Source organism: Eubalaena glacialis, chromosome 1 (genome assembly GCF_028564815.1).
Source record: "Eubalaena glacialis isolate mEubGla1 chromosome 1, mEubGla1.1.hap2.+ XY, whole genome shotgun sequence".
NCBI classification, from domain to species: domain Eukaryota; kingdom Metazoa; phylum Chordata; class Mammalia; order Artiodactyla; family Balaenidae; genus Eubalaena; species Eubalaena glacialis.
Window position 1 is genome coordinate 154,004,151 of NC_083716.1, and position 25,564 is coordinate 154,029,714.

A 25,564-nucleotide genomic window follows, 5' to 3' on the forward strand; every position below is an offset into this window, starting at 1 on the left:
AAGGCTGGTGCTCACCACAACTCCTCTCAGATTTAGACATCTAATTAGAAACTGCATTTTTAATACTAGTTAATACATGTAAAACATATGCATGTTGAACACATTAAAGGACAAAAGTTTTCTGGGAGCTTTTTTCCATGGATAAAAAAATAAAGAAAACTCAACACTGTTCAAGTGGACCACTACCATCAGCCAGCATTTTATCTAAAATAAAACTGATTGAAAGAAGGCAAATATAAAGATGTTTCCAGAAGCCTGAATGTTTTTCAGGTACTTCAAATCTAAAACTGCCACTGTTTCTCCTTGTGTGAATATGTATGTGTGTCTTCTTTTTTCTACTCCCAGTTCTAAATACCAAAATCAGACAAAAAAAAAAAGATTACTCACATAAACTCTACTTACATACTAAATACTCAATACTCCAATTTCAGAGCCAATAAGACCTCGATTCTTAACCTCTGCTTCTCTTAGTTCTCTTACATTTTTCAAAAAATACTGCAAATAAAATATGAATGTCACTAAATATTTTTGAACACTTAGAAAAATAAAAATACTACTACTACGAAAATGATTGCATAGTCCTCCTAATCACTCTTTATGAGCCCCTGAGTCAAAATCTCTTTGTTTCCACCAATTCCAAGAGTCAAGGATTCCTAAACCTTTGTAATAATGGCACTGTGCTATTATTTGAATTCCTGGCAGCAATCTTCTTATAAAATGGTATAGAAAAGTATTTTTTCAATAAGAGCGAGATGATGTTTTTCTGTTTTAAAAATCTCCTTTGAGAAAATTGAAGACACTAAGCAATGCTATAAAATGAAAGCTAAGAATCACTACCTCTGAATGAGAAACTCTACAATACAAATGCTACATACACACAGACACACACAATATACAAGTAACATATGCCTTTAATATAACTGGATTTCATGAAATTTTTTTCATTTTATTTAAGCTTATGATTGAGTCAAAAAAAAAAAAACCAAAAAAAACCAGTGACAAAAACTAGTTCACATTCTTAGCCACTTTCATTTTCTGAAAATCACCAAAACAGTTCATATACAAATAAATATCTGTATCAACACTGGATACACAGTGAAATAAACCATGGGCTAAAAATCCCCTACACTTCAGCTCTATTACTATAGGGAAAGACAGGTTACCAAGTGTAGGGAATTTCCCTAGAAACATATTAGTATCTGATGGCTTTAGAAAGGCTGATTCAAGTGAACATTGTGCAAAGAGTACTGGAAAAAAAATAATAAAAGGAATAGAACTATATCCAAGAGAAGAAACTCAGTTCCTAAAGTGCACTACCTTATTTACTTTTTTATCATTTGTGTCTGGCACACAGTGTGTGTTCTTCAAACATACGCCTTACCAGTCCAGACCACTGAGGAAGAGGCTGGCTTTTCTGAACTGAATACTAAGTAGAGTGGCAACCACAAACTTCACTCATTAATTTTTACTTTGGGATCTAGCATAAAATAAGAACTCTAGAGATGCACTTAATACCTGACTTTTCCCTTTTTTTGAGGGGGGAGTGCTAAGTTTGAGAAGTTAATACCAAGTAATGAATCACTTATTGATTACGTGTATGTTTGGGTAATATGTACATATACACACATATACATGTATACATAATATATATTATAAATTTTATTTACACAGAGAAAAGAGGCAGTGTTACATTAATTCTTTAAAGAAAAGGAAGTTTTGCTACAGTGAAGTATGTGGAGTAACTTAAAATGCTGCCAAAGTAAACCCACTGATCCAATTTAATGAGTGAATATGAATGATTTACAATCGGCATAGCTATTTTTAAAATAATTGTAACTACTAAAGTAGTTTAACTGTGATCTCTCTGCTTTTGCCTAAATTAATTTGTATACCAAATTCTTTTTTCATGGACAGGATAAGGGTAACTTTCAATTCGGCTCCTAGACAAATTTTATAACTAGTGAAATGCAAACAACATAAATTTCATTCATATTGCTAATTCGTTTACCATCTACCATTCCTACTATCATTATTCTCATTCAGAATCTGACTATTTCTATATTAGATGTTAAGAATCCAATGGCCACCTCTACCCTCATCCATGGTCTCCAGCCTGTATTGCTGTAATACTTGTCCTGTGCAGTTTTCCTTACCTCACTCCCATGTTTGACTTCAATACTCACCGTGTTTTACCTGCAAAACATTGTTCAAATAATAGCAGTGCAATTTCAAATAACAGCAGTACAATTTTCCTTTTGCTCTCTTGCACTCGGTTCACAAGGTTTGGATGAGGTCGACCCCAAAGTGGCCATGTGGCCCTGGACTGGCCAATTATGACATTAGATGACTTTTGTCACAGTAATAAGTTCAAAGACCATAAGATTAAAAAAAAAAAGTGCTTTCACTCAATCTGGGACTTTGGCTACAACTGCCAAGAGTGGTACACTCTTTCAGATAGGGTAACGAAGCTGGTGAGATATAAACTTAGCTCTGGGAGAGATCCATTTGGAGAGAACCAAACCAGAGGAGAGCAGAGTCAAGAAAACATGAGGCCTAATTACTGGATCCAGCTTTGCCTGGAGTCAACCACTCTAGGACTTCAGTTATATGAGCCAATACATTTTCCCTTATGTTTAACTGATTTTGAATTGGGGTCTATCATGTGCAACTAATAGGGTCCTGAGTAATAGAGCCGTCAAAGGATACTCATAACCTAAAGCAAAAGCTCCCTAAATTCTTAACCTTGAATTCAAGAATGTTCATGAACTAGACAAAATCTGCCTTATCCTCCCAATCTGATGTCTCACAACTCCTCCTAACTCAGAATATGTTCGTGCTAAACCAAGATTTTAGAGATTTCCAAACATTTCCCAATTTTCCTGCATTAATACCTTTGTTCACAACACTTCCTTCTTCTACAGCACTCTTCCACTTCACCTCTATCTATTAAAATCTCTAACATCTTCTCAGGAGGTCTACCTCAGAATTTCCTGAATGAGGATTAAACTCCCTCCTCTGTACTTCTTTAGTGAATGCTACCCTCTTTGCAGTCCTGACTCTTCTGTGTGAGGTCTATAGTAACATATTCAATATTTAGTGTACATGTCTTATGTTCCATGCCCTATAGAGACAGATAGCTAACACAAAGGTCAAGCACCTTCTCTTTGAAAAGGCAGATATCATCATGACATTCTGAGGCTGGAACAGAAGATCCAAACAAATAAGTCATATCAGAACAACTTAAAAGATATAAGCACTACTGGAAAGAATTATTGCTCAAAAGTCTCTTAACTCTAAAAATAAAAGTAAAATATTCAAGAAGATACACAAACAAGATAAGGAAATAATTTCTGTTATTAAATGAAGCAGTGGTTGATAACAAAGTTGAATGAGAAACAGAACAAATTTGTCTTTTGTGTTAGAGTTCTTTAAATCTTGATCTTGATTTTAATTCCTTAAGACATCATAGAACTCAGCAGAAGAAACCAAAACCTTCAGTTACAGATGAAAAAAATAAGACTCTAAGGTTAAAAAAAATGACTTTTCCAAGGCCAAACAATTAATTGATGGCAGAGTTGGGATTAGAATCCAGAACTGCTGATTCTCCTACTACAGTATATTGTTTCTTTCCAACATGAGTGATTTATATTCTTTTAATAAACTCTTTTATGTATATGTACATTTAAATATATTTTATTGAAGAGTACCTGAAGATGCATTCTTGGACAGAGTCTAAACTAGAGGCTACAAACACAAAGGCCTAAATGGACCAGTTAAGTAACATAAATACAGAAGCAGGTCAGTATAAAACAATGGCAACTAGTTGCATTTGTGACCAAAACAAAGAATGTCTGTCTTAAAAGCAGTAAAAATTAAAAATGCTTAAATAATTGCAGCGGCCAAGCTAAATACTTCTTTGGGACAAATTCTAATCTCTCATTTATCCTATAGCTTCCACACCAAATATTAAAAGGCCACTCTTCATGGGTGGCTATTGCCAAATCTAAAAAGCCTTAAATATAATCATGTGAAATTTTACAAAATATCTCACACATACGCTAGATTCTACAAAGTTTCCTGAACTAAGAAACAATTTTTTTCCAGCAACATTTTTATACAGGGGAAATTCCAGAAAAATATATTTTCTATTATCAAAATTTACATAATGAATGATGACTGATATCATAGTATGATTAATACAACCCATAAAAATAAGTGAGTAAGTGTATAAGGAATTCTTTAGTTTAATCCCATAATTCTGAGGCCCTTAAATGTCTCTAAGCAGTTTCTGTGCAGAAGAGACGATATCCCTGGACACATGATACAAGCAGTGCTGAGAGCTGAAAAAAAATAAGCAAATTAGCAAAGTCAATTACAACCATATTTTGTTTGTATTTTCAAACCCACAGATATGAAATGAAAGCATTCATTCAACCATATTTACTCAACAGCTACTATCTGCTAGGAAGCAAATTAAGTACTGGAGATAAAAATGGTAAACAAGACAAATATGGCCCTTGTCATCACGGAACTTACAGAATAATGAAAAAAGAAAAAAAATCAAACAAATAAAGTAATTACAAATTATATGCAATGTAATTAATATACATTAATTTAGGATGCTGAAATAGAGGGCTTGTTTAAGATAGGCTGATCAGGGAAGGCCTCTCTGAGAGGTGAAGGATGGGAAGAAGTAAAGCAAAGGTGTGGGGAGGGGACATGAGTTAGTGTTACCAGCTGAAGGACCAGCAAGGAGCAGCAGCACCTGAGGCAGGAAAGAGCTTGACATTTCAGAGTAAGTGAACAAGGCCAATGCCGCTACTACAACAGATTAGTGAGACGCCAGGGATCAGAGGTGAGGTTGCAGAGGTAGGCAGGGCCCTATGAGTAATCTGGATTTTTACGTAGGCAAGGTGAAGTCACTGATGGTTTTTAATCAGGGATTATTTAATCCAAATTACTAGTATAACAATTGGATATACAGGCATTAAATTGTCTTTCAATCAACAGAGTTTACTAAATGCTTACTGAGTGTCAGCACTGTACGTCCACGTTTATTACGTCTGCCTTTACATCACCAGTGCTAGCATAGGCACTGGCTCTGGACATGAAAGTTCTTGATACATGCTGATGAAGGGGAAAAAATGGAAACAAGCTTAGAAAAGAAGCAAAAGATAACTAGTCTGGGGGCGGTTTGGTCAAACCATCCCACCCTCCACCCCTCTCTCAACTACATGTATTCAATCACCAGGAATTTCTCCTCAAAAGGGAGTGTTAAATTTTGATGATAGCATGAGATGGTGAACAAAGAGAAACATAGGAAAGACTGTTTACAGGAAAAAATTTACTAAAATATAGGATTATGTTCTTCAGAAAGACAGAAGAATAAAAGGGACATGTATGCTCTTTTGTAAGCACAAGACCTGATTCAGCTCCTGCCTTCCGCCTACAGTTATCTTTGTGGGCTGGCTGGTCAGGAGGCCAGCAGGTCCATCATGTGAAAGAACCACAGAGTATAAACAAAGAAGAGATGAACAAGAATTGGCCATTTAATAAACAGGACAGTGTGTCCAAAGATGGCTAGGAGGCCAAATCTGATCCCAAGGAAATAGGCGAGCGTGAAAGCTTCCCTAAGAGGCGAGGCTTAAGAGAAGGGAAGGGTACCCAGAGTATCTGCACCACAGCTTTAGAAGCCCTGAATACAGGATGTCAGACACTCAGACCTGTGCACACCCTATACAGCTCCCAAAGCAAACATATTTCATTGACTCAGACCTTAATAAAAGCAGAAACACTTTCTCAAATAAACAAACAAATGTTGGGAGTGGAAGTGCAATGAAAATACCTAAAAACAACTAGATTAGAAGCACTCTAAGATGAGACTCACAGTTTCAATTGTTATGTGAAAAATAAGCATGTGACTTCTAAAAGCAAAATTATGAAGGTCCTTACTCTACAGCCAAAGCATTTTTATACAATAGTATGATTTTGCATCCATTTAAGGGTGTTTGGGGTTTTTTTGCTCTTTCCATTTCCTTCATTAAAAATAATGATTTTCTCTCCTCTGTAAAAGTGTAATAAACATTCAGTTTGTCTTTTAAAATACATTTGTCAAATTTCAAAGGTTAAATATATGGGAGATTTATCCTATAGGTCTTTAAGGTACAGAGTCTGTTTAAAATAATATCTTATATCCTGATGCACTGTTACCTGGGGGCTGTATAGAATCTTAAATGTGAAATTTTATTTTATTTTTAAAATATGCTAGACGGAATATTAAAAACATGCACTTGAAGTTCCACTGTTGTGCTTAAGTCCTTGGAAGCTGTGGGTTCACAGTGCTTGCTACTAACTATACAAACACTTTTGAATTAGCAGTTGATGGTGAGAATAAACTACGAACTCCATAACATGAAAAAAATTTTTTTCTTGCTACTGGAATACTTTACTTCTTGACAGCACTGAAAAAGAAACACAAAGAAAAGTGGAAAAGATAAAGTCTGGAAACCCTCCTTTAGGATGCTTGTGACACAGTTTCCAGTTTTGCAATGAAGGATGTGTTAGAGTAATTTAAAAGTTAGTCATTCATGTGCATGTGCATGTCTTTGTATATGAGAGGGAAGAGAGTGAGAGAAAAGAGAGACAGGCAGAGAGAGACAGAGAAACAGAGACTGACTGAATGGTTAGTTATTTGGTGTGAAGTATTATACTATTTCTGTGGCGTTGGGGTCAGCTACATTTTCAACATAAAAGTCCAGATGGTTTTATACTGTCAATCAGAGGAGAGTTCACTGAGATGTAATATTGTGAACAAAGCCCTAAGCACTGTACAAATACTGGAAAGCTGCTGTGTGCACCGCCTAGACACAAGAGCAGATCAGGAGAAAAACAAACCAAGAGAGAATCCCACAATTAGGCAGTATAGGATAGGGAAGCTGGCCGGCTGGGCAACGGTGACAAGGAAACTTTCGGCCAGTTCTCATAAATAGAAGAGTCACATATGGGTCAGACTATGGGATGCTGCATCGCACCTAATGACAATATTATTTACGCAGTGTCAGAACATCATCCAAACCCCAAGAAGTGTACGCAACTGGTAATGATATAAGGGCAGTGAGCTGGGCAGTACTGGAATGCTGTCTCTAGCCAAGTTCATAAACCAAGTAGAGAACTTCACAGTATAGCAGTTTGAGGATAATTTGGGAATGGCAGGTATTGAGCACCCCAAACAAGAATGTTATTTTCATTCATGAGTTTACCCGATGACTTTAACAAAGCATCACATGTAGTATTTTATTTGGATTTAAAGAAAAACCTCAAGAGGAAAATTCAAATGACATGTGACTTCTATCGCTAAAAGCTAAAGAGAAATGTGCTAAGAAAAAATGAAAAAATCATATTCACAAACCTAGAAAGACTCTTGGTTCCCAGACATCAGCCTCCCATAAGTTTCAAGAACTATATCCCTTCTCAAGACCCCAAGAGGCACCACCACCCACTTCTAATAGAGAAATCTAGTAATATATTTTTTCATCAAGAGGTACTCAGGCTTAATTTACTTAATTAACCTACTTCAGCAAGCTTATGAGATAGCATAGTGGTTAAGAGCATGGGATTAAAAAGAACGAACAGTGTATGGCCTTTGCAAGTGGCCAGACTTGAGCTCAAATCACGTATCTACCACTAACGAGCTGTGTAACCCAGTGCAAGTAACCTGACTCTAAGCCTGAGATTCTACCTCTGCTAAACCAGGAAAACAATATCTAGCTTCCAGGACTGTAGAATGTCTACTACATGGTAAATGTTCAATATGTTAGCTATTATTACTATTATTTAAATCCATCAAATCTTACCTTGGTTATAGAGATGCAAAATGACTGCCCTTTGTATGCCTAGCAATACTTCACTTACCTACAAATTCTTAACAACTCATCATTTATATTCCCAACTATGATGCACACTAATATAAAGGTGTCTTCATGATTAAGATGGTATTAAATTATTCAGAAAGGTATATTTTAATAAAATGATGTTTTATTACTAAAGTATTATTATATTATTCAGAAAGTTATATTTTTAACAAGAGGTAACAATTCAAAACAAGATATAATTGCCAAGCAAAGTAACTGAATTATTAATTTATAAAAGAATTGTTCGAGAAACCACCACCTTCCTTATTAATTTACCTATATTCACTAGTTTAGCCATATCTTTATTCACAGAGGCTAGCTAAAAACATCATACATAGGTAGTTCATATCAGTTAAAAATGTTCACTCTCCCATAGAAAGGTATGTTCAATGTTTCACAGCAAATAGTTCAATTAAGAACAAAAATCAATCAATCAATCAATCAATCAATCAATCAATCACAGCTTCCCCGAAAGAGAATCTGCTTAATGAAAAGACACAGTCAAGGTACCATTTAAGAAGATGGCAAATCATAATAGAATTATCAACAATCAAATATCACCTTAAGCTTGAATTTCACTTTATACATTACTTGACCCAACTGAACTTTCATTCAATTTATTTTCTATCCAACTATTTGCTTTCCTTGCCCCTCCTTAGACATTTAAAAAAAAAAAAAAAAAAAGGTCAGGGGTTGGGAGTAGGGAAGGGAGATATCATAATGATAATCAACACCAATTAGGACTAGTATGGCTACAAGAAACAGAAAACCTAAAAAACTAGACACTTGATCTCATGTAACACAAGTCTGCAAAGAGACAGAGAAGCACTGGTGTAAACCAACCTGCACGAGGACCCAGCCTCTGTCTGTTAATGGCGAGATTTTTAGTTAATGTAACAACAACTTTAATGATTATAGTTCCATTCAGATTTTCTATTTCATTTTGAGTGAGGTGTTAGAAGTTATGTTTTTCTAAGAAATTATCCATATTGTCTAAGTTTGCAAATGTATTAACATAAAATTATTAACAGTATTTCCTCCTTTTTATTGATTTGTGTCATATCTGTGGTTATATTTTTTTCACTCCAAAAATGAATTGTGCCTTAAAAAAATAAATAAAGCATGCCTGGATTTGTATCTGTTTTATTATTTCAAAATCACTAATTTTAGTTTGTTCATCTCCATTTTATATATATATGTATATATGCTTTCAATTTCACTATTTTTTACTCTTTTTATTGTTTCCTTCCCAGTACTACTCCTAGATTAAAGTAAGAGGAGCCTTGCCCTGGGCCACAAGCTTTAGAAGGCACTGCATATCACAATTTTAAAAAATAATAATAAAAATAAATTTATTAAAGATGATGTGGGGGGCTTCCCTGGTGGCGCAGTGGTTGAGAATCTGCCTGCCAATGCAGGGGACACAGGTTCGAGCCCTGGTCTGGGAGGATCCCACATGCCGCGGAGCAACTGGGACCGTGAGCCACAATTACTGAGCCTGCAAGTCTGGAGCCTGTGCTCCGCAACAAGAGAGGCCACGATAGTGAGAGGCCCGTGCACCGCGATGAGGAGTGGCCCCCGCTTGCCACAACTGGAGAAAGCCCTCGCACAGAAACGAAGACCCAACACAGCCAAAAATAAATTAATTAATTAATTAATTAAAAAAAAAAAAAAAACCATTACAGAATTGAAAAGCCCATACCAGGAGTCAATATATCTTTGACCTTTAAAAAAAGAAAAAAAAGATGATGTGGCTGCGACTGTCCATTTAGATGCGACCCACATTGTGATACGCAGTATGTTCACTATGACCCAGCTCTATTTTTTAGTATCCGTTATAATTTCTTCTGTGACCCATGAATTATTTAGAATTATGCTTTTATTTCCTGACTTACAGGGTTTTTGAGGAATCTTTGTCAATGATTTCTCTCCTGTTCACACTTCACAATGATTTCATCTGAGGGGCGAAGATCACTGGCGAAGGGCTACTGGGGCCTGCTGCCTGCACTGGCAGAGCAGCTACTCCCCCGGGAAAGGGCTGCAGAGACTGACAGCAGGAAGCTGGCACACAACAAGAGAAAGGTGGGAGGGATATGGGTGGGGCACCAACAACCTCTGCTACACTAATCCCCAGGCAAGTATCTTCATTCATTTCCAATGCACTCTTCCATTGTTTCGTTCCTGTAACCTCCTTTCTTGGCGCCAAAGATAGCACCAATAACACTCTGGCACCTTACTTTTGGTCACTTGTCTTGGAGAGATTCCAATAAGAGGACACAGAAAGCTTCCTAATTCAGGTTAACGCTGCACAGTATTTCATTTCAAGAACGTAACATAACTCAGTTAACCAGTCCCCTTTATGAAAACTACGCAGCCACAGCTTCAAAGCAAGGTGACCACTCTAATTTCCAAATCCCTCTCCAGATCTTCTCTTACTCTGCTCCGCTATGAACTTAAAACGAAATTTATTACGTTTTACAAAACATAGCTCGATGTTTTAGGGACAGAGGGTTTTCAGGGTACTAGGTAGCTATAGCGTTCCAGCCTTTCATCAGCCATTTATGGCAGCTCAGGTGTTTTGTCCTCATCTTGTCATCTGCTAGTTGTAGACATCATAACCACAGTCAAATGCAGAGAAGGGGAGATGGCTCTCTCTTTTTATAAGTAAAAACACAAAATTAAAAAATTTTTAAAAACTTAGTTGGAAGAACCCCCAGAAGTCATCTACTTAAACTGAATTTGCCAGAATCCAGCACTAGCTTCGAGGAAAACTGGGAAAATCTGGCAGAGACTGGAATCATCATGACCGACTTAAGTCCATCAGGCTTCACTCCCAGGGGCTGGGTACTTAGCCACGCCAAAGAAAACTAATTCTGTTAACAAGGAAGAAGGGCTGTTAGGTGTGCAATGATCAGTATCTGCCACAATACCTCAGATGGAATGAAAATATAACTGTAAGCATCTGAGAGTGAAAAACATGATTTTAAGTAAGAGTGATTCTTTCAGTTCAGTAAAGATACTGCAGAAAAAAAAAGAACGAAATATCTTTGATGCCTACTCTAGGTATATTTTAAGAAAGTAGAAATGCTTGATGCTGGGACAAATGACTCATACATTTCAGAACATGAAATTTGAGGCCCATCCTCAGAAACATTTTTCTGCATTTTGTGAAGTTTCCAGAAGGCAAGGCTTTAATAAAGCCTAATATTTACCAAACTACTTTTGAGAAAAAAAAAATTGTGGAGCTTTTGTAATCTATAATAAAAAATTAAACAGCTCTAAATGTGAATCATGATGTATTCTTTTCACTGTCAAGATAAAGCAGAATCAAGCTGATTAATTAGGCTGGAGCATTTATTCTTTTAGTAATAAAATATTACCCAGATAACGAGCTTATAAAAACAATGACTATGTGTACAGATGTTGAAAAAAAATAACCTGTGTACCTACATTCAAGGTCTTTCTTATCAGACACATTCCTACTAGTTCAGAGTAGTTTTTGCATAGTATGCAATATTGGTGCTTAATCATTTTATCTTTATGAATTTTGGTGATTTCATTTGACAAATGTACAAATAGAGTAAGTAAATAGAAATCAAGAACTTTTCATATCTTTAAAAGTCTCCACAGAGATCAGATTTATCTGGTGTAACAAAACGTCATTCTTGAACTTCTATCTAGGGTTGAGTGAGCATATTTTTTAACTTCGTATATAAGTTTTCAAGCTGCTGCTGTTTTTTCTAAAAGTATTCAGAAAGGTTATTTGGTAAAGAGTAGATAAGTTATCGTTAGTCAAATATAACTGTAAGTTAGACTGGTGAGGTATATGTTTTAGTGAAGTCTGATTAGATTAATAAGTACCATTAACTGCAGCTTAAATGGCTGAGCTTGAAAGATCACAGATACCACTGTTAGGACCTGGAGGTTATGGCTATCAGAGAGTAAAACTTTATATTTTATGACACCATCTTTCAGAAATCTACCTCCCAAATAAGACTGCTTCAAAAAGCAATGTGATGTTTTACCTCAAATGCTTCAGACCTCAAAGGGAGTGGGGAAGCCACGGGCACAGAAGTGTTTGTTTGCATGCTATCCACACACATATATTTGTGATACAAAAATTCCATTCCAAAACACTGCGTAATCAAAATGAAATCTAACAGCAGATACAGAAATGGTTAGTTTCAATGCTCAAATCATTGTAGAAATGTATTATATCATTTGGTATGTATGAATGTATTATATCAAATGGTAATGTTAAATGAAAATGTGCCATAAAGCCAACTGGATTACTTGACCTTAAGTAATATAATGCAATTGGTGCTGAGAAAACACAATTAAATGAGATGTGAAAGCAACTATAAACAATCAATTTTAGCACAGCAACAGTGCTAAAATCCTGTTTAGCACTGTTTCAAGGCAACGACTCACTTGTCATTGCCTTGAAAACTTTTATATTGATACAGGCACTGAAATTTCTAATACTACTAGTGAATCCACAATATTCACTTGGTGATTATCAGAATATAAAACATTAAATTATGTAAGGAAAAATACACTTTAGATTAGAAAAATACAAAATTCTCAATATGCCCCCAAACAGCTTTTACCTTTATAATCCCAAGCAACATGACTTGAGTGCTCACTGCTGTTCCATCTGACAATCTGAATTCTCAGAGGCGATGCATGGTGTTTATACACCAAATGGGTTATTTTCTGAATCCCCCAAATTACTACTAAGAACAGCAACCTACATTTAAATCTCAAGCTGCTCTCTCCCTTGTCTCTGCCCCACCTTACAAGCAGCAGCAGATGGATATGGCTGCTGACGCCAAGGTGAGCACTGCAGCTTGCAACGTGCCCTTTCTCTAACAACCTAGCTGCTCGAACTCCATTCATTCTCAGTCTGGCCCTCCCAACTCCTGCCACCACCAATGCAGTCCTACACAGAAGGGCCCAAAATGGTAAGAACATCGGATATGTAAATCACAGTAGGATAATCTTCCACTATTTAACCATCAGGAGACATATGGCAGTAAGGATATTCAGGAGGATTCCATTCTACTGTTTCCTTAAAGTGGAATTGGTATTTCCCATCCATCTTTTCAGTGTGTCTCATAAGCCCTTCTAATAGGTCCCCCTAGTTCCCACTTCCTAACAATTCAAAATTCAAAACTGAGGCCTGTGTCCCCAAAATCTATTCATCCTTCCAGACAAAGCAAAGTTGACCAACTCTACAAAGCTATCTCCAATTTGTCACAGTCAATATCAACTTCTCCCCTTTTCATACTCTCATGACACTTTAAAAACTACTCATCTCTGAATAGTCTTTAAAGCCTGTAAGGGCACAGGCCTTGGTCATATCCATCTTTCCAACATTAGCTCCTAGTACAGAGCAGACACCCTAAAACAGCATACTCACTAAAAGAGGCATGGGAGGTTATGGAAGCAAAAAACAAATGTGCACAAGATCAACTCTCATCTCAGGCCAAAAAATGTCATCATACACCCACACGTGCATGTGATAAAAGCACAAGACAAATGAGAAAAGCCATGCAGGCTCTAAATGAAGCCACTTTCCTACCGACCAGGTGTCCTCAGAGTATAAATGTACTCGGCTGCTCTGCTGTCACTAAAGTAATAGCTACTGTAGTCATTCTGACCAATTCCATAGTTGGAGGAAATCTCACAGAGGCCAACAGGGAAGCAACCTCCTTAGAACAAGTACATTTAAAACAGGCTGGAGACGCAGCCTGGGCTCTAATTACCTGTAATGCTCACTGGCGGGAATATTCTGAGAGAAGTACAAAGCCGACGTCCGTGCTCTCCAGTGCCATTTCTTTGCAGGAAGGGTATAAAGGACACAGTATTCTAACTCTTCTTGAAGCAGATCCACCAGCTGTTTATGGGACCCTCCATAGAATGCCTCAATGATGAGAATACTCATTGGCCCTTTTAAATCTTCACAGATTCTAGATATTAAGCAAAAAAAATTTTGTATAAATATTTCCAAATAAATATGTTAAAATATTATACCCAGAAAGCAAATAAAGTCATTTACAGACAAATTACTTTTTTTAAATAGGCTTGTCCTGCTTGAGGTTTGTACTTTGGAATCAGTATTTTTATACCATTCATGTTAATAAGAGGAAATAAAGATGCTTTATTTTTCTGATTTCTGTTTTCTTCATGTCTTAAGATTACTTCCACAATGACTCAGTTTTTTCTCCTACCCAGGAAGTTTAAAGTTCTCTCCTGCTGTGATCACTCACTTCCTGGCTGGAACGGCTGTGACCCTGACTCAGTAACCTCAGCACTGGCTTGGCCTAGAGCTCTATCTAGACTTGGACAGTCACTGAACTCATGTCCTAACTAACACTTCCACTCCAAGAGCCCTTCATTTGTATGGGCCTTTCCAGTTCAGGAATTCTCTGATTCTGGAACTCTCATATTAATCCATCTTTAAATTCATCAGCTACCAATGCCTCCAACGAATCCATATTTAGAAGACAGCACACTCATATTCAAATCTCAATTCTCTAATGTCAAAAATCTTTAGGATACAATTTCTTGAGACGCTTGACCACTTCCTCAGTATTGTCAATATCCCACCCCCAAAGGAAGACCGAAAAAGTAGGGTAAAGTTATATGCTTGTGAACCAGCAAAGTTTCTACAACCTTACTTTAAACAACAAATGCATTAAGAGCGATAAAGTAACATTACTATTAAAGATGTGGTAAAATTTTCACCACAGAGAATTGGCTGTCAAGCAACTTTTTACTTTAATAACATCACTTTTGTTAAAGTGCTCAGTGAGATAAAAATATATGTATGAATGTAAAAACTTTTACATATTTCAAATTATATGCTATCTCCTATAAGAAGTAAAGAAGAAATATCACTTGGTACATAACAACTACATTGTTTAAAAATATTCCAGATGTTTGAATTCTCCTTTATGACTTAAGTAAACACCACTCATTAAGCAAGCATATTGCTTTCCTTAATAATGGTGTTCCACAAAATTATTAGTCTCAAAAACTCAGTGATGCTCCTAACTAAGAAAACGGTGCTTTACCTTGCTCAGTCAAAGCAATGCCTGCTTAAATTGCCTTTCAAAGCAAAATGTCTCAAACGGTTCTCCAAGAAATGACTGAAGTGAAAAAAGCTTATTTCTTGATGTCTTAAATCTTCCAATGAGCATTTTTGGGGAAAAGATACAAACACATATTTCACTTATCTGTAAAATAGGAAGCAGTGCTCCTTGGGTGGAAAAGGTGTGAGTCCTGGGGTCAGGGAGATACAGGTTTGAAGCTCAGCTCTGTCATGTCCTAGCTGTAGGACCTTGGACAAGTTACCTAACATTGTAGGACTTAGTCTCACCTTCTCTAAAATGGGGATAACAGTACTAACCTCAGAGGTGTGCTGTGAAGATATAATTGAAGCATAGCAGCTGACAAACAGAAATAAGGTATTTTGCCCCTCCCATTATTAGGATAAACCACCTTACTTAAGGAGTAAAGATAGAATCCTCCAGCATTTTAAAATCAGTTCTTTTCAATCACAGCTCCCTATTCACCAAGGAAAGGTGGGAAAAGTAGATATACACATGCATTTGAAAGGCAGTGGGTGTTACCCATTCCTCATCAGCAGCTTGTATTTCAAATACAAATTTGAGAGTACTGCAGATTTTGTGGGCAAGAAGTAAGCTCAGAGACTGCGCTACGCAGCTCGATTTTTTCAGGCTGGCTGGTGACTTCAACTTTATAATGCTGTATTCAGTAAGTTAACAAACAGACTCCAGGTTTAACAAAATGGTAGCCAGTAACCTTTCAAATGAAGGAAACTTCTAGAAAGCAAATGAGAAACTAGTGAAAGGCAATTTTGAAAATTATATCAAAGGTTTCAAGAAAAAATAAAAGCGGTTTAACACTAATTTGCTTTCTGCATCACATGACAGATATCTGCTATCTTGCTTTATTTCCTCTGACCTAACCACACTAAGGTGTATATGCTGTGTATATGCTTAAAAGGTCTCTAAAAGGTTCTTATAAAAATGACCTATTTCCCCAAGTGATGGAATGTGATATAAACCACTCTAGAGAATATTCCACTCATATATAACCTCAAAGAAAGCAGCATTAATATTTGGAAAAAAACAAGCTTTCTGATTCTTCATTACTCTGCCCTTTTCCATGATTAATCTAGAGCACGTACCATGCCCTAAGTTAACAGATGTTTCTTATGGGTCTGAATCATGAGTTATCTACAAGCTATCAGCCACAGTGGAGGCAGTATGTGTAGGTGCTGCTGTAGATTCAAGACACTCACTAAGCAGAACTGAACACCAAGCGTGTGGGAGGTTGAAAAATAGAAAAGCGGAAAAAAGATTATAGTTATAGTAGATTTCCACCCCTTTAATAGCTCAGTAAGAAGAGTGAAATGTACAGGTTTGAACTAGCGTTTACTTGAGCATTCTTCTAGTGGCCAACGGGTGTGCCTGAATTTGGGGTATTTTTCTAGGGAAAGTAACTATGTCCTACCATCTCTGAAAACTATACTTAGTGGCTTTGATTCATGGAAATTTGTTCTGCTTGTTTTGTGGAGACAGACATATCCTGGCAGTTTCCCCATTTACTTCTACTGCAACTTTTGCAGCAAGAAGAAATTATGTTCTTCCCCTATAGTCTTCTTTAAGCACAACCTGGAAGAAAGATGATTCCCACTAGGTGCAAGCAAAAGAGGGGAACCTGATTTTTAAATATAAGATTCAAACCAGATGTCATTACAGCACATTAAAGAACTGCTCAAATACTTTCACTGTGCTTGATTGAGCTTTGTTTTAGAAAACACTGCTGGAAACATATGAGCAGGAGTTGGGGGAAAAAAAAAAAAAGACACTGTGTTCAAAAGGATTTTTGCTGTTACGCTGGAATTTCCTAAAAGATAAAGGGAGTACACCATTTGCCCATTTTAGCAGTAATCCCAGGAAACTGAAGATGGTCACCCGACATAACAGATGCTCATGAGCACGCCAGGTAAATACAGACATTTTGCACCACTAGCAATGGCTACTGGAGAGTGAGTGGTTTGGAGCAGCATTAACAGGGCCTCAACACTGAAAGTCCTCACTCCAGAGAAGGACAGGGTCTCCTCCATGGCAGGAAGCTGCGGCCAGGTGTTTGCCAAAAGATGCTGGGTGAGCCTACATGCAGCCAAATGTCTTACATAGGTGCCTGGATTTATCAATCTGTTAAGGCATTAGCGCATGTACCACCACAGACCTTAAGCCCTGAAACAATTAAACGGAGTAAGTATATTAGAATTAGGGGTATGGCATTTTAAAAGGAAGAAACAAACAAACAAACAAACAAAACTTCCCACATTGGAGAATAAACACCAAACAGAAAGCCCACGTCCTTTCTACATGACACTAGAATGATGATATTTTATGAGTAAATGGCCAATCCATTCATACTCCCTAAAAGAGCATAAAAAATGTTTCAGATAAATTTTTATCAGCTTTTAAGTTTTTCTGCTTAAACAAGTAAGCTTCAGTTTTAAAAAACCTCATTTCTTCAGCATTCTTTATTCCCCAGTGACACCAGATGAATGAGAACCTGTTACACTATTAAAGCTTTATGAAAGTTTAATTCATTATCAATACTATGATTTAATGATACGTGGTTAAATGCTAAACATTAATTTAGCAATATCAAAAGTCAAAGTGATAGCTAGGACATAGGAATGTTAAACCACTTCAAATTCTATTTAAGATTACCAGAGGTCAAAATGATCTATTGGAGAATTATCTGCCTTCCAAAAATGTACATTTACAATTAAAAGGGAATAGAAGGTGAAAAATCACAATAGTATTTCATATAAATATTTTGACCAAAATGAAAAGGTGCCATTAGAGTCATCTCAATTAAAAATGAAAAATGCATTATTGATAAGATCACCAAGAACAAAAGTAGTCTGAAACCAACTGTGAATATTTTTAAATTTATATTAAAACTTTTGTCATCGTACCTGCATTTATTTTAAGCTTGACCCAGTTTCTTTATTCCTTGAGCCATGATCATTTTCAAGGTGAACTACATTTTTGTCTACCTCCTCTAACAGTTACAACTGCTGTGGTAGTTCAGTTTTTTGGTTTTTTTTTTAAACAGTATAGCTAAAGGAAATTTGCCATATGCCACTGATTTATTGAAAAAGATGTGCTAAGTATAAATATCTCATGTGGATTTTTAAAAACTAAAGCTAAGTCACATTAGAAACCCATAATTAGCCCTCATATATGATGTCAATGCAGTTACCTATAATATTCAAATAATTTTCCAACCAAATACCAAGTAATAATTTTAAATTAGAGGACGTGTTGTGTTAATATATTCCACAGACACCTTACTGCTATTAGTTGTAGGAAGGTATGGTTTCAGTGATGATGGTTTTAACGATTTTAATCCCACACACATGAGAAATTGATTCCACAGGCTAATCCACACATGGCTTGATACCTTAAACTTCAATCAATTGCTGAAAATATATTTTCTATTTGCCTATATACAGTACTTGGAAAGTTGAGCTTGGCAGAGCAAAAATAGAAAGCTTAAACACAAAAAGGTGTAAATTGAGGAAAGTAGAATTTGAGTAGGATTTCCCGATAGGTCATCAGAGGTTTACCTAGTATTTCCTAACTGACCCTTTCCCCTCTTCCCTTCTGAACCTCCAACCACCAACTCCAACACACCCAGGTTCTACTTAAAAAGCAGCCAATAACCCAGCAGAGTAAAATAGGGCAGTACTGAGAAAAGTTCGTATTACCTTCCAGCCCACTCACTTATTTTAATGATTCATCAGGGAAACCCCAGTTAAAATAAACCTGAAATCTCATTAAACAAACAAAAAAAACAAGCATGAAAAGATTTCTGCTTTGAAACATATTGTCATTGATTCCCCTAACAGAACCTATTAAGGGTAAATGTGTAGTAAAAATATATTTTGCTGAAAAAGTTTCTTCAAAGTACTATAATACACTCTATCATGACATGGGGGGAAAAAGAGACAAGGATAAACAGATCCTATGAAAAAGTTATTATAAAAAATGTCATAAAAATCAAGCATAGCAAATACATCCTGATCCCTAAAGCTTCAATGTAATCTCTGAAGACTGATAAATAATCTAACATCGAATGCAGTGCAATAAACTTGCAATCCTAAAACTATAGGCATTCACAATATTATACACAAATAAAGAAAGTCTGGGGGCTTCCCTGGTGGCACAGTGGTTGAGAATCTGCCTGCCAATGCAGGGAACACGGGTTCGAGCCCTGGTCTGGGAAGATCCCACATGCCGCGGAGCAACTGGGCCCGTGAGCCACAACTACTGAGCCTGTGCGTCTGGAGCCTGTGCTCCGCAACAAGAGAGGCCGTGGTAGTGAGAGGCCCGCGCACCGCGATGAAGAGTGGCCCCCGCTTGCTGCAACTAGAGAAAGCCCTCGCACAGAAACGAAGACCCAACACAGCTAAAATAAATAAATAAATAAATAAATAAAGAAAGAAAGAAAGAAAGAAAGTCTGACCAATAGTAAGGCATGAAATTGGATTCCTGAGCATTAATTTGAATTGAAGATAACATACAACAGAAACTGATCATTATTCCATTTGATTATGGGGCATACAACCTAACATTTATGATAACTTGTATACTACTGTGTACTTAAATAGCAACATTTTTTTTTTAATCTTGGGTTCATACTGAAAAAGATGTAGCACTCTAATATTCTATTCCCCCACAAGGCTATGGATATTCTAATTTCATCAACTCTGACTTTTGTTTCCTGCTGTGATAACTAAGAAGTGAGGACTTATGCACCAAAACCAAGATTTGGTAAGAAGACTTATATGCCACACTGTTTGTGAGACAATTTAAAGCTATTTTCAAATGTGCTGTTCCAAATATATGATTTGCAATGATCTTTTAACACATGCTCTTTTTAAAATTACAGTCATATATGCATATACGGTTATTTAATTTTCCCTGACAAATATTTTCATTCTTTCTCGATTTGGGATTTAACTTTCTGCTTAAAAATATCCATCACTTATGCCATGACTTGAATTAACACAAAGTCTTGGTTATAACTATCAGTATCAAATGCAAATTCGACAAATACCTACATGTACCGACAGTATGACATCATTCACTTGTTTTCAAATATGCATAATTTCCACAAACAACTAGATATATATATACATATACATATAAAACAAATTCATTACCTTACATTTTGTAAAGTAATATTCCACATTAATAGCAAAATTATAACTGTGAAAATTTTTCTGTTAGTGTACTGGTTTAATTCCACGGACAAATAAAATATTAACCCTCTTTCAATTTTTCATTGCCATCAATTTCATGAATAATTTTAAACTATAAAAATAGCAATGAATTAGTTCTACTGAATACTAAAAATATTTTCAATTTGCTGACATTTTAAAATGTGGCAGTGTATTTATGAATCAATTGGAGATTTTATACCAGAAAATTATCTCATCACTCATTTGAACTATTGCATTACCCTTTTAAGTAGGTCTCCATGCTACCATGCAATCCAGTTCCCATCACACCATTCTCCATAATCCAGCCACAAATAATCTTACAAAATGCAAATCTGATCATGAAGTGACATGCTCAAAAACCTTCCATATCTCCATCACCTAAGGACAAAACCCAAGGCGCTACACATGGCAGTTAAGACCTTCCTTTTCTGGCCTCTTCCTTTCTTTTCACTACAGCCTTGCTTCCCCTTCTCTGACTTCAATCCTCTTCCCCCACTTCCCCAGGATCATCGAAGCAATACCAAGCACTCACATTCACATGGCTATTTTACACTTCTGTGACTTCACACCTTTATCTCTTTTCCGTCAGCCTTTTCTTCAAGTTCACCTGATGAAATTTTCTTAAAATTTCTGCATGTGAATCACCAACTCCAAGAAGCCTTTCCCAGAACTCCTCTTAAACATGACTTCTTTTCTACTCTGTACAGTAGCATTTTACTTGTTTCACTCTATTTCCATGTTCTGTTTCCCTATGGGACTGTAAAAAATTTGGAGGATGTGGATCATGTCATTATTTTCCTGGGGATTATCCCAGGATCTGCTATATAGTGGATGTCACTAAGTTTTTTGTAGAGTTGAACTGAAGATCAGGAGGAAATGGGAAGTTGATTCTGCCCTTAAAGAAGTAACATTGCTTTCACCTGAACACAGGTCCTGAGCAAACCAGTGTCAGGCAGCACTATACTTGCTACTAGTGATTTCCCATTATTCCTGAAGCCTAAACTAAATCAAGCAGCTAGTATATCTGAACACATTTTATACTCTCTTTCAAATACTTATTCTTTTTTCTTAATGTTCACTGAATTTATTGAAATGAATAAATTATTTTCATGTAGATGCGTGTTTGTCTTAACCTACTAATGCAACAGAAGTAACAGTGATTAAAGAAGTGGGAGAAACACCATAAGCAACTGAATTCTAGGCCAAAGCAAGTTTCACGGCCTAAGAGAATATCTGTGAGATCCATGAATTTTGAAAATCACCTACCGTTTTTTATTCTGTTTGATCTATCGTCATCCTAGTTTAGTACTAAAAGTGGAAGTAGGATGAGAAACCAATTCCCTCACCATCAATCTGGAGATCCCATTCCACATTTAGTAATTAGGCTTTTATTCAACAGGGAAGGAAAAAAGGCATTTTTAAATACTTTCTGCCAACAATTATGCATTTTATAAAAGTTTGACAAGATGAATAATGTATTTGCTTTCTCAAGATGGCATTTCTCCAAGCTTTCCACCTTCCTGAAATGGGCTGCAAATCAGCTCAGTGGGAGAAAATAGGGCTATCTGACCCATTCGGATATGGACCCCTAAGTGGAGAAGCCAGGGTGAATCGCAGAATCATAGATGGAAGGAAGGCTGGTGCCACTGTTTGATCACTTCTCTTTTATAGAAGAAGAAATAGAGACTATTGGCATCAAAGAATAAGTGACAGAGGAAGGGTTTAAACCCAGGATTTCTAACCCCATATTCACATATCTTTCCATTATACTTCATTCCAGGCACCTGATATGACCTAAGTAAAAGGTGCCTCCATTTCCTAGTCTTTGCAGTTTTTGGATTGAATATCAATATTTAATAATTATTACTACGTAATGGTATATATTGCAGTATAAATGTATATGCATGTGGAATGTAAATGCCAGTATAAGATGATAGATATATTTATTGCATATTACATTTAAAAAGAACTCCCAATAGTTTGTAAATCTAGGACATCGGTGGTATAAGTCACACAAAGCTGAATACCAAATGATTAGGATCACAAAACTCAAACTTTTGTGACTTCTTCCTGAGTCCTGTATAATCATCCCTCCCCTCACCTCACAACCCTTATCCTTCATCCCCCAGCTCTAGATTGGCAATTTTTTGATAGGATAATAGGATGGACAAAAGACAATATCCAAGATTCATATAGCAAGAAAGGTGTGGAGTGGGAGGGGAGGAGGTCAGCCATAGGGCTATATTCAGTCTATTTCATAATTAGCTACAGTCACCATCAAACAAAGTCCGGGTCCCCTTGATGTAACAATCTGTAGTACTTCTCAGTACTTACCCCTTGTAGACTATATTTACATGAGTGATTACATAATACCCATTTCCTCCCCCTGGATATTAAGTTCCATGAGGAAACTGACCAGGTCTGCTTGATTATCACTATACCCCCAGCACGTAGCAAACAGAAGGTGTTCAACAAATGTGCATTGAGTCTATAAACACATAAAACCCTTTAGCAATGGCCTCGACAATTCCTTCCTAATTCATCCAAGACCTTTATTATTATCAACCACAAATAATCACCCCTTACTACCACTAATTACTATTTACTCTCATGGACAGAACTTAATGCACACTTTCTATCACCATCTAAATATAACAGGTGGCATCTTATTGTATTCAAAATGGCGCACCTCATTCTAAGGAAAACAGTTCTGCCAACAGCCCTGCTGAGGTGTTTGGAAATCATGTTTCATACCATGGGCAACTACCTTCTCTGACCTGACTGGACTCTGTTAAGAATATTTAACCAAAGGACAGTCAAGTCTATAACCTGGAAGGATTCAACTGGTTTAATCATTAGACTGGCATTTTTTATTAGACAGAAGCATTATCTTGCTACCCTACATGGACTTCTATGCCAAATTTTAACTCAGACCTAGTTTGTGCAAGGTAATTATAAATATATACACCAAACAAATTTAAAACAAAATGACTAACAGATTCTTAACTACCCTGGCACTAGTGCATCTCACTCAAACATCTTTTAAGAACTTAATACGTATTAACTAAAAGAAAATTGTTGAGCAGTTTCCCTCTCCAAGTGGGAGGCACATGTCACATTTTCAGTTAATTCTGAAACAGAGATAGCAGGGTTACGCTAACACACAAGCATTCTCAACGTCCTATTTGAAGTGCAGCAAACCAAGCAAACATGGGTGGCATTCCCTTGATGAGTTGAAATAAATGTCACCAAGTATAACGTTCTGGATTTACTCACTTCCAGTGAAAAATAAAAAGGACATAATCTCACAACTCAATCTGTTTATCAGTGAAGGAAATCAACTTAAAAGAAATGCAAAATCAGGGGGCAAAAGAGTATCAGGTAAACAGTTGGGAGAAGAAAAAGAAATTTCCATAGAGGAGTAGAGAGCCAGAAATAGAAATCCTTAGTACTGATGTTAGATACCTTTAATATTTTAAAATTAATTTTATATCAGTGAAAGTCACCCTGCAGTAACATATTTTTTAAATGGTGTTAGGAAGTATGACGTGCAGCCAGTATCAGAACCTGTCCTTTAAGATCCAAATCAATAAAACCATAAAGATGTATCAATTAAAATATTTAGTGTCACTTCTCTCATCTCCAAAGTTCCACATGAATATAGAAATTTATTAGAAGTAGCATTAGTTCAAAGTGTGTTTTCTTCTATTTATTTACTGTAACAGGTCTTTTTCTAGTTGCCATATATTTTTCAAGCATCTTCTGATTTGCCAATAGTCTAAGACATTTATTGGTGGTTTAAGAAGTCATCTGTAGATAGAGTCTAGGGATTGTTACTGATAAATTTTAAAAAGCCCAGAAACCCAGTTTAGACCAGGACTGAGTAAATCTGGGGCTAATAGATGTGTTAATGAGAGCTGTATCACTATTTTTAAATATCACAAGGGGCATATCATTAGCTACTCACTATTATAAGAGAAAGAGTCAGTCTGATAATAATAGACTGGGATTTTAATATCCTGAAGATATTTAGGAATGAGCCTATTGAGTAATGTAAAGGCATTACACAGACAAGGGTATATAATTTCTAGAAGGTCTACTATTCTCCATAGTTTTGCACAGGCTTGCCCATATCATCTGACACACAAGTTTCCACTAAAAGAAGATAAGAGGCAATAGCTCAAAGTTCCCTGATTGGAGCAAGCACTATGACTTTTATCTATCTAGCGGCCTTGCTTGTCACTATTATCTCTTTATCAAATGGTTTTTCAAGGAGACATTCCAATAATACAAATATTTGGTCTAATGAGGCAGACCCTACAGCACAGAGTATTCTTTGCAAACTACCCAAAACCGCACTCTGCATCCTCACTATCTCTTAAGGAAGTAATTTCACAGTTTGCAAACAGTGTGTTCAAACAGAGTAAGGTTGCTTAGGAGTTAATTAATTCCCCCTTGCATCTCTACTGGCATATATGTGTTCCATATCTGGGACCGTAAGTCTCTCTACTGGATTAATTAGCATTCAAAGTTAACAAACAGCCTGAATCACTGTTGAGAGAGATAATAACTTAAACTCCTAAAACTAGGTATATAATATCCTGTATTTCATATAATGGTCGTTCAACTGATTTTAGCAGAACTGAATGAAGTAAAGAAATACTTTGCTTCCACTTATTATCCCTCTTGCTCAATGCTCTAATGTCCCTTTTCCTGCCTTGTTTCTAAACTTTACTTGCAAGAACTAAATTTAAAATATCAGATAAACTCCTTCAGATTGTTCAGGGTAAATGCCTGCCGTGCGCAATGTGTTACCTCTCCTGGGAGCACCTGTACGTGACAAAGGAGCGACAGGTGATGGTGAAATTTCAGCCCTCTGCAAAGTACAGTTGATCCTTGAAGAACAAGAGGAAGAGGGAGGTTAATCCATGTATAATTTATAGTAATTTCCTTCCAATGTGCAAATCCAACCCACCACAGACCCTAGAGTACTGTAGTATTTACTACTGAAAACTATTCCGGTATATGTAGACCCATGCAGTTCAAACCTGAGTTGTTCAAGGGTTAATTGTAGATGAGAATAGTTGTGAATTAAAAGGACCCTTCTCAGGTCCTGAAAACACAGCCTGAAGGCGCTACCTACTCTACTAATGCATAAGGCTAGATCTGCTTGAAAGTATTAAAATGTCCTATCACATTTGAACATAATACAAAAGGTTTGAAAACTGTGCATATCTTTTGATTCAACAATAACACTTCTAACAATTAACTCTGGAACTTGTCAAGAATCTTTCTTAAAGTCTTTGCC

At 36.4% G+C, this 25,564-nt stretch overlaps 1 protein-coding gene across 16 annotated transcripts in view; it reads right to left on the bottom strand.

The window, feature by feature from the left end:
- GTDC1 (glycosyltransferase like domain containing 1) overlaps nucleotides 1-25,564 on the bottom strand; it is a 533,399-nt gene that overhangs the window by 366,686 nt on the left and 141,149 nt on the right. For 12 of the 16 annotated variants that reach the window (XM_061183730.1, XM_061183697.1, XM_061183695.1 and 9 more), the window contains 2 exons: nucleotides 25,072-25,151; nucleotides 13,679-13,882 (listed from right to left, as the gene is read on the bottom strand). In XM_061183730.1, the coding sequence (XP_061039713.1) occupies nucleotides 13,679-13,857 (179 nt within the window). In that variant the 5' untranslated portion in view covers nucleotides 13,858-13,882; nucleotides 25,072-25,151. Of the gene's footprint in view, nucleotides 1-5,028; nucleotides 5,033-13,678; nucleotides 13,883-25,071; nucleotides 25,152-25,564 lie in introns of those variants that run through there. The other 4 variants (XM_061183712.1, XM_061183704.1, XM_061183725.1 and 1 more) reach the window with 3 other exon arrangements.